The following is a 9,571-nucleotide window of genomic DNA, read 5'->3' on the forward strand; positions in this document are numbered from 1 at the left end:
AAGGCTCTTACTTCGAAGTGGCAGTTTGATTTTAAGGCAGCTCCATTGGCTTTTAAAGCCCTTAATGGAGAAGGCACTTGGCTACATCTGAGACTTCCTCCTTGAGCTGCTGCTTGATGGCAATGTGCATTGTTCGAACCCCACTCACCTTTCAGCTTTCTCCATCCCGCCTTGGCTCAGCTGGTGAAGGGCCGTTTGCAGAGGTGGTTCTGAGGGTGTTGAATTCCTGCCCTCGCCGCCTCTGCCTGGGCCTGTCCTTCCCCACGACACTAAACAGTGATAGAACAAACACTCCTCTGCAAAACAAAGTGTTCAGGTGTAGGGCCACGTTGCAGCCAGCCCCCTTTTAATGCCACCTTGGCTTTCTAATATCATAGTTGGTTTTATATGGTATGTTTTATGCCATTGTAATTATTATTTGTGCCAGATTCTGCTGTGTTACGCCAGTGTAATCTCAGAGCAGCCCAGGTTTACACTAAGCTAAGCGTGAGCAGGATTTGACCTGCACCCTGAGGCAGGGGATTCTCTGTGGGCCAGCAGGTGCCTAAAGATGCAGATAAGGAAGTTACGCACATAACCTGCTTAGATTTTCTTGAAAATCCCACTAGGTGCCTATGTGCATCGTTAGGCTCCTAAATACCTGTGAAAACCTGGCCCTATAAGTCCAGGGGAACTCCTATCAGCCAAACCCTGATTATGGAAAATACAGAGGATCCCAGATTTTGGAAATGTCACCCCAAACCAGAATTCCAATTTCCTGAATTTCCACTATGTCCCCCTGCGAATTGGGTTTCACCTGTTCCAAACCTTGCTTCCTGTTTCAAGCTGGGAGGGGCTGCCTCCATGGTGAAAATAGGGGGAGCCTTTCATCTCACTACATTGTTTCTTCTCTCTCCTCCCTTCTTCCCACCCCTTCTCCCAGAAATGGAAGATGAAAGGCAGTTTCATTCAGCATTTTGTCAGCGGCCTCTGCCTGGAAAACCAGTCCAGCAGGGTGGTGACCAACCCATGCCAATCGGATATACCCGGCCAACAGTGGGAGCTGCTACAAGCCACATGATGGTAGCCCGGAAACCTCTCTGTTTCTTTTTGCATGAGACTTTGGGAATGGAAGGGGTTAGGGTGGGGAGTAAAGGTTTATTATTTCTAACCCTAATGTTTCGATTGTGATCATCAGCAAGTCACCATTTCAGCTGAACATTCACTGCTTTTGAACTTTTAAGGAAGAAGTCAGGGGAGGGGGAATAAGAAGTGGCACGGAAATTGATCCATCCGTTTCTTCTCCGCTGTAACTGACATCCTCATACAACAGCAATCAGAGGTAGGAGAGGGCACAACCCAATAGCCGAATAGAGCTCAGAGCGACAAGTACTGACTAACAGCTCTCTCCTTTCTTTGCATTGAAATTTATGATCTTCAGTCCTGTGAATTCTGTGTAACCAGTGCTCTTGACAACGCTTCTACAAACTCTTGGTGGCTCCTGGGCTGCACTGGCTTTCCTCTGTAACATCTTGTGTTATTTTTGTGTGTTGTCTCGAACTGCTGCAATGAGGTTGCTTTGTGGGAAATGTAACGTAACTAATGCATGGGTTGGGAGATGGGCAGTGGATCTTAGGGGCAGGGACTGTATTGGGACAGGGCCTAGCACACTGGGGCATCATTCGTAGTTGGTCTGCAAGCACTGCCATTGTACACATCATTTGTAAAATGGATGGGGAATGGACAGAAGAGGGGAAATGGACAGGGGGGCAATGGGGGAAGGTTTGTAGTTGTGCAGTGTTCCACTGGATCATGTCAAAGTCATTCCTTCCAGAGACTCTTTGTACAGCTTCCCATTTCCTATGGCAAATAGCCATGATGGTCAGGAAGGCTTCTGTGGTGAGATTTTAAAGAGGCCAATACCATTGCAGTAGGTGGTAATCCAAACCCAACTCTCATTAACCGGTCAGATTGGTGTGCTTCATATGACTGAGTCCTAGGATAGGATGCAAGCTTATTATGAAATGCCAGTATCTATAACAGTCCCTGCTCTTGTACCCTACACCCAGGGAACGGATGAAATAGCCAGGCTCTAGCCTGTGCACGTCCTTCCTCCCCCAGTGTTATTCTGCTATGAGTTGACCTGACATTCAGAAAATGATTGGCTAAACTCTGGGATATAGGAGGTTGCTGGAGGTTACTCTGAGACTGATAGATCTGATGCTACAACTGCTAGGAAATGTCCGTTAAGCCCCACCCTAAAGGCATTCCATGGCACTGCACTGACAGTGTGTGTTGGTGTATTCTGTGATGACAGGCCAAGCAACGTTGGGAGGGAGGGGTTGGAGGGAACCTGTATTGTTTCCTTCTGCCTTTCCTCGCTGGGATGCACTAACAAAGAGAGAACGCAACGCCCTGGGTAATTACCGTGTTCTAACTGTAGGTCATGCCGAAGGAGCGCAGTGAAATAGCAACCTGTGTGTGCACGTGCTGCCCATGTGAATGCAGCCTGGGGTAACAGCTCTCCTTTTACTAACCTTCACCCTCTCTCAAAGACAGGCAGCTAAAAGATTTGAGGATTTTGCTGCTCTTCTTTTGTTAGCTCTTCCCAGCTGAGAAGACCAACTTTTTCACCCACCTTCCCTTTTCTGAACCCACTCCTCGTTCCATTAGTGCTCACACTAAGGCATTTCCTTGTGCTCTCTCTCACTTCTAAATGGGGATGCATGCACTCCAAGTGTTTGGTGACTCACACCCCAACCCTTTCCATATTCATCCATCATGCATAGGTGGAGAGAGAGCGCAAGAATTCACCCCTCTGCTATTGGCACAAAGGGGCTCTGCTCACCACAATCTGCCATGCCTAACCCCTTCACTGCCAGACAAAGTGTGCTCATAAAGGCCTCCAGTTCTTCTTTTACTTAACTGAATATGGTGCGGAAAGACCTGGTACTGGGAATACTTGTGTATCCCAAGTTGTGAAGGAGTTAGCAGAGCTGAGCCTTTCCCTTCTTCATCCAGGAGACCAAATGTCTCCTAAAGAAATAGCATCAGGATACAAATCCGTACATTGAGAACAATCTGTCTGTATTACATACCTGAGATTAAAAATCTAGTAGATTTTTCTTACTTATGCTGTTTGCTTTCTACAAATAGAACAGCACGTTTCACTTTCTCTTTCTAGCTAGTCCTTTTTTGTTTTCTGGGAACCCCCCCAGTTGTGCATCGTGTTTGAGTTCCCAGATTTGCAGGAGGTGGGTTACAGCTGGAAAAAAAAAATTGTTTTATTTGACAAGCCTATTAACCCCTTTGTATTGCTGTTGGATTTTAAGCATCAGGGGGTAGCCGTGTTAGTCTGTATCTACAAAAACAACAAGGAGTCTGGTGGCACCTTAAAGACTAACAGATTTATTTGGGCATAAGCTTTCGTGAGTAAAAACCTCACTTCTTCGGATGCATGTTGGATTTTGTAATCCTCACAACCACCACTAGAACCGAGCAAATATAGCAAAACAATGAGTGTGTTTCTTTAAATTCTAAACAGCTGTTTGCTTTGACCATATCTGTGTCTTCTTATTAATTCTCTATTCACAAATGATTTATTTGCACATTGTTTGGAGAACAGTAGCTCTTTGTACCTGTATCTGCATGTGAATAAGAGTGCTCATGTGAAAACAAGAGGATTCATCATTTACTGTTATTCTTCGGTTTAAAAAAAGAAGTTTGTCATCCAGACAGGTGGCAGAATCCGTACCTGAGCAGTAGAGTCTGAACTTTTGGGTTCTTTTCTGGCTCTGCCAAAGTGTGTGACTTTAAGCAAGTCACTTAATATCTCTACACTTCAGTTTCCCTATTTTAAAAATGGGGAAGAAATACAGAACCTATTTCATATGGGTGCCATGTGAATGAATTCATTAGTGTTCATAAAGTGCTTTAAGATTCTCAGATGACAGGTGCTCAAGAGGTGCAAAGTGTTTATCCTTCATTAGCTTTTGTTTTGTTTTCCCAGCATATTGAAAACTGGAAGTCCTTGCTGGTTCAGGATAACATTCATTGGCTGATATTTCATTTCAGTGTAGCTAGCCATCTTGGTAATGTCCTTAGATGAATCTGGTGAGTGACATGCGTGGCGAATGAAAACTCAGGCGGCCATTCCCCACTCCCAGACGGGGCAAGTTCCATTTGGTGCTGCACTACCTGTATGGGAGGAGGGAGTGCTGGGCGGAGTCCAGGTGTAGTGCTACCTTCTCCTCCTGTGTCCTGCAGAGATGCTTCAGTGCCATGCAAGTGCACATCAGAAGGATGAAGAAGAGCAAGGGCAAGGTCTTAGGGACAGAGAAAGAGAGAATGAATACAGGGAGGAAGAGGCAGGGCCATCCTTAGGATTTATGGGGCCCTACGCTCCACTGAAGGTGGTCCCCAGCTGGTGCTGCTGACCCCAGTGTGTTGAGGGGGCACAGCCACCACCCCCGCCTGCAGCCCCCCAGAAATCTCTTCCCCCACCCTCCCATTGCTGACACACACCGAGCTTCATACGCAGCAGACGCTGCGCCAGTGGCTCAAGGCAGGTTTCACGCGGTCACGTGGGGGTTGCATCTTGCCATAGCCCACGGCTCTCCTGCAGCCCCTCACCACTCCTGGCTCACCAGCTGCATTTTGACAGGAAGTACCAAGCAGTAATAACAACAACAATAATACAAGTGTGTGTGTGCGTGACAGTGTGTGTGTATGAGAGAGAGCCAGTGTGTGTGAGAGAGACAGTGTGTGTGACTGTGTGTTGCGGGACTGTGTGTTGCGGGACTGTGTGTGTGGGCAGTGTGAGACTCTGTGTGTGTGTGTGAGAGAGAGACAGTCTGTATTGGGGGACTGTGACTCGTGAGAGGCAGAGTGTATGTGGGTGTGAGAGCCTGTGTGTGTGTGTTAGGAAAGCTTCTCCTGTCCTGTCCCCAGCCCGGCCCCCACCAGAGACCAAGCAGCACAGGCAGGCAGGGTCCAGGGAGGGACTCCGCTCCGGGCAGCGGTGGGCTGCGCCGCTCTGAGCTCCCTGGGGCTGGGGTGGCAGAGCCGGAGGCTGGATCCCTCAGCCAGTCGGCTGAGAAGCGAGTGAGGGAGGGGACAGGGAGAAGCCCACCGGCTCAGCGTGGGGGAGGGGCTGGAGAAGAGAGGATTCCAGCCACGGCCAGCAAGGGGAATGGTGCCCCAAGTTTTTGAGTGCCCGATGCAGCCGCGTATGCCTAAGGATGGCCCTGGGAAGAGGCCGCATGGGGAGAGGAGGCAGAGAGAACAGAAGGAGAGGAAATGATAGCAAATGAGAGGAGAAAACAAAGAGAGAGAGAGCGAGAGAACATGGAACAGACAGGCACTCTGAAAAAGAGATAAAGTCCTTCGCATCCCATCCCAGTCACAGGCAGGAGGCGCTACTTCCACAACAGCCAGTGGGGAGCAGGAGGAAGGGCAGAGAAATCTAACTTACCTGGCAGACAAAACTAAAATGAAGAAAGATTGAGAGGAAGAAGAGCAGGAAGTGGCTGGTAATTTCTGTGTGTGTTCAAATGCTTCCAGACTGTAGCTTTTTGTCAAAATATTTCCTAGGGGGACCCCCTGAGCTTCCCTATTTTCCCACCCTGCAGGTTAAGATTCCTTGCTAGCAGCTTATTCACACCCCTGAGTGACATAAGTTATGCCAACATAAGTGTTAGTCTGTCCATAGCCTTACGTGTGAGAAAGAGAGAGAAGTGCTGTCTTCCTTGCAGTTCCCTTTTAAGAATTTGTCTGGTAAATCCATTGGGGGCTAAAGCCAGCTCTAACTTCACCTCCTCAAACAAAACAATTGCATAGGGTTCCTCTTTGTGATGAGACCCTCTGAAGAAATGTTGCTACTGGCTCTGGGTACTGAGCCCTGTGCAGGGCCGGCTCCAGGCACCAGCTTAACAAGCAGGTGCTTGGGACGGCTAAGGGAGAGGGGCGGCACCTGCGGCAATTCGGGGGCGGCAGGTCCCTCACTCCCGCTAGGAGCGAAGGACCTGACGCTGAACTGCCGCCACCGATTGCGGCTTCCCCCCCCCCCCCGCCCCCAATTGCCGCCGCCGATCACGGCTTTTCCCCCCACCCGCCAAATTGCCACCGCCGATCTCAGCTTTTTTTTTTTTTTTTTGCTTGGGGCAGCAGAAATACTGGAGCCAGCCCTGGCCCTGTGTGTATGGAGCCTGCACATTCTGAATCATCCAAGGTTGCTGTTTGACTAAAGGTCAGTCCTGGTTCAAGAGCTCCATTTACCAATAAATATTCCATGCAAAAATCAACCCCAGTAATTTCCTCATTGCCTGCTCTGGGTGTCAGGCCATGGAGTACCTGCAGCACTGCATGCTAACAGAAGGCTGAATTCCAAAACACAACCCCCTCACACAACTTTAGAAGTAATCAATAGTTTGCAGATCTCCTGTTTGATTTTCATGAACCTTGATAAGGAACCAGCACAGAGTGCTACTTCTTTCCCTTTCAGACGAACCAGCCATCTTCCCAAAGCAGTTGAGGACTTCTCTAAATCTGTTATAAATGTATTCCCTGATAGATCTTACATGAGGGATATGATCAGCACCCTTTCCACACAGGGTGCTGCTTCTGCTAGTCCCATTCCATTAGTGCCATATCTTGAAGCCCTTTCTCAGTCAAAGCTCCCACTGATTTCAATGGGAGTTTTGGCTGGTAAAAACTGAGTAAAGACCTCACAGTTTGGCCCTCACTTTGTAAAAACAAACAATCAGAACAAGTAGTGACTGGTTGTTGTTTTGCCTATTGACTTTGGACAGACATCTAGACTATGAGGAAGAGCTTTCAGATTAATAGAAAAGAATGTCCTTAAGAAAGCTCTTATTAAATCAGATCATCCAGTGTAATTTCATGTGTGGGGTGATTAGAGTTTATTTAACAGGAGCTGAAACCACAGCTGTACAGAAATCAATTTCAAAGGGTTTATTTTCTTTCACTTGGTTAAAAAGTTTTCTTTGCCAAATGTAGTTTATGTGAAACACAGGTTTGTTTTTCCTTTTCTTAACCAAAGCATGTGCCAGAACTTGTCTATTTAAATGCCTGGAATAAAATCCACTTTGAAACAAGCGTTCAGACTCTTTATTTTCTTTGCTTTCTATAAAGCAGAGGTTCCTTCTCTGCTCCCCTTGCTGTTTAGCTACATTCTGGCACTTTTAACTGCTCCTCCGCAGATGCATCCCAGAATCCTTTGCCCGGAGTCCCAGGGCACTTCAAAAGAAACACTGTGGGAGTTGACTTAGCGATTTATAGGGTGCTCCTGGCAACTAAAGAGAACTAGGAGTACTTGTGGTACCTTAGAGACTAACAAATTTATTTGAGCATAAGCTTTTGTGGGCTAAAACCCACTTCATCAGATGCATGCAGTGGAAAATACTTATTTTTCTCCTGCTGATAATAGCTCACCTAATAGCTACCTTAATTAATTACTCGTTACAGTTGCTATGGCAACACCCATTTTTTCATATTCTCTCTGTGTATGTGTGTATATATATATATATATATATCTTCCTACTGTATTTTCCACTGCATGCATCTGCTGAAGTGGGTTTTAGCCCACAAAAGCTTATGCTCAAATAAATTTGTTAGTCTCTAAGGTGCCACAAGTACTCCTGTTCTTTTTGCTGATACAGACTAACACGGCTACCACTCTAAAGAAAACTAGTCACAAATAGCGTAGCAAGTCCCTTTTAACAGGCTAGGAAAGAGAGAGAGCATCCTTTCTTTCCTGTAGCACAGAAGTTGTGGAGAGCAGTTAACATTAAGATACTACATCAGCAAAAACCTTCCATATACCGTATTTTTGCAGAGCCTCTCCTCCTTAGACTATCTCCCCTTGCCACCCAGATCCTTCCACCTAAGGCTATGAGCCTCCCCTTACCAGGCCATCCTTCTGCCCCCGGTTTGGGGGAGGGGAGACAACACTTACCCCTGTGGATCTGCTTAGAGACACACATTAGCTGCTCGGGCCTTTTCATGCAGTTTGATTCCCCACTTTCTTACAGAAGTAATTTTACAGGATTCCTCTTCCCATCACCAGCTTCCCTGAATGGCTCAGCCAGAGCTTCCATTTTGAAATTTTGGGTTTAGAATCAGGGCTTAATCAGAGCTGCCTGTTGCTACACCTGGGTGGTTCTGACCCTATGTCAATGGTGGAAGTGACTGCCTGAAAGAGGGAACTGGTCTCATGCTTCCCTGGAACTCAGCACAGGTGAGAAGACCCAGCAGTCCCTTCTCAGGCTGGCAGGTATTACATCTTGTATTTGATATTACACAGGTGTGTTGAACAGGAAATGAAGGTGTTTTGAAATGCAATGGGAACTCCAGGTCTTGGCTGTGCTGCAGGATATTAGCCCAACTCCTCCACATGTGTCCTGAGCTCTGCAAGCTCTTTAGAACCCAGGAAGCTGAGCAAACATTCACTGAGCCTGAAGGGTTTTAACAGGCCCTATCCAAGGAAACAGGCATAGCTTTCCCAAGGGCCAAACTGGCTGTGTCTGAGCTGGGGAATGAGGGAGGATGGCTCCCTCCTCCTTGTAGAGAAGGGTTAGGCACATAGACCACTGTAGCACAGGCACTGCTGGCAATGGAGTATTGCTCCTGTACCAGCTTCCCCACCCCAGGGTGGGAGGGCTCTGCTCCACTCCACTTTTGTAAGGCCCCCTTAGGGATGTGATAGCTGTGACCCAAGTTAGAACATGCTGGGGCTGGGCAGGCAGAGAATCAAGGGGCTGTACCTGGTTCCCTGGCAGCCTCCACCCTACTGCTGCACTGAGTGGAGTCTGGGCACAGGAGAGAATCAAGCTCATTGTCACTTTTCTGACAAATTAATCCATAGGCATCTGTATCTTCCCAGCAAGTAAGCAGTGTGGCCACAACAGCTGAGAAACTAAGAGTGAGACAACCTCCTTCCTACACTGGAAATCACTCTGGGAAACATTCAAAGTAGCACTTGGTAACCGGCAAATCTTTGGGTCAGAACTGTCCCTTCTTTGAATGGCATCTGTGATTTCTGCTTGGTACTGTATAATACAAAAAAGCAGAATAAACCCAACTCTGTCAATATCCCTCTGTGCAGTCACCATGGGAGAAAAGACAACAAAATAATCCACTGGTGGTGGGGGGGGGGGATGTTTAATAACTATTTCAATGGATACCAGCTGCTATGGTTAACATTTCCATGGAAACCAGTGCAAAACACTTACTGCCATCTGACACTGAGCTAAGCCAGTATAAATACAGTCTGTATCTACTTGCACATGAGCTGACCTGGGCATAAAGGGATCCTCTCATAAAATTAACAAAAATGAGTGACCAGGGCATAATTTTTCCTCCAACCTAAAAACACATACACACAAATCCCTCTCACCTTTTTGCTGCCTCCAGTCCCTAGGGCTTTCTCTCCACTTGCTCTTCCCAAGGCCTCTTTTCCCTACCACCACTTGGAAGCTTGTTTCTCCAGCCACCAGGGTTCCCTCAGGTCCCCACACCCTTCTCATTAGGCTCCTGAGTCTTTTCCAACCTCAGTTTGGCAGCAGGATCTCAG

General features: G+C 47.4%; 1 protein-coding gene across 4 annotated transcripts in view; it reads left to right on the forward strand.

Moving 5' to 3' along the window:
- GALNT16 (polypeptide N-acetylgalactosaminyltransferase 16) overlaps nucleotides 1–3,657 on the forward strand; it is a 115,387-nt gene extending 111,730 nt beyond the window's left edge. Inside the window, exons 16-17 of one of the 4 annotated variants that reach the window (XR_010600624.1) lie at nucleotides 923–1,062; nucleotides 1,224–3,657. Coding sequence is in view for 3 of the 4 variants with exons in the window: in XM_005305922.5 (XP_005305979.1) it covers nucleotides 923–1,060 (138 nt within the window). In the remaining variant the exon portion in view is untranslated. Of the gene's footprint in view, nucleotides 1–922; nucleotides 1,203–1,223 lie in introns of those variants that run through there. The other 3 variants (XM_005305922.5, XM_042849346.2, XM_005305924.4) reach the window with 3 other exon arrangements.
- The last annotated feature ends 5,914 nt before the right edge of the window (nucleotides 3,658–9,571 follow it).

This window comes from Chrysemys picta, chromosome 4 (genome assembly GCF_011386835.1).
Source record: "Chrysemys picta bellii isolate R12L10 chromosome 4, ASM1138683v2, whole genome shotgun sequence".
NCBI classification, from domain to species: domain Eukaryota; kingdom Metazoa; phylum Chordata; order Testudines; family Emydidae; genus Chrysemys; species Chrysemys picta.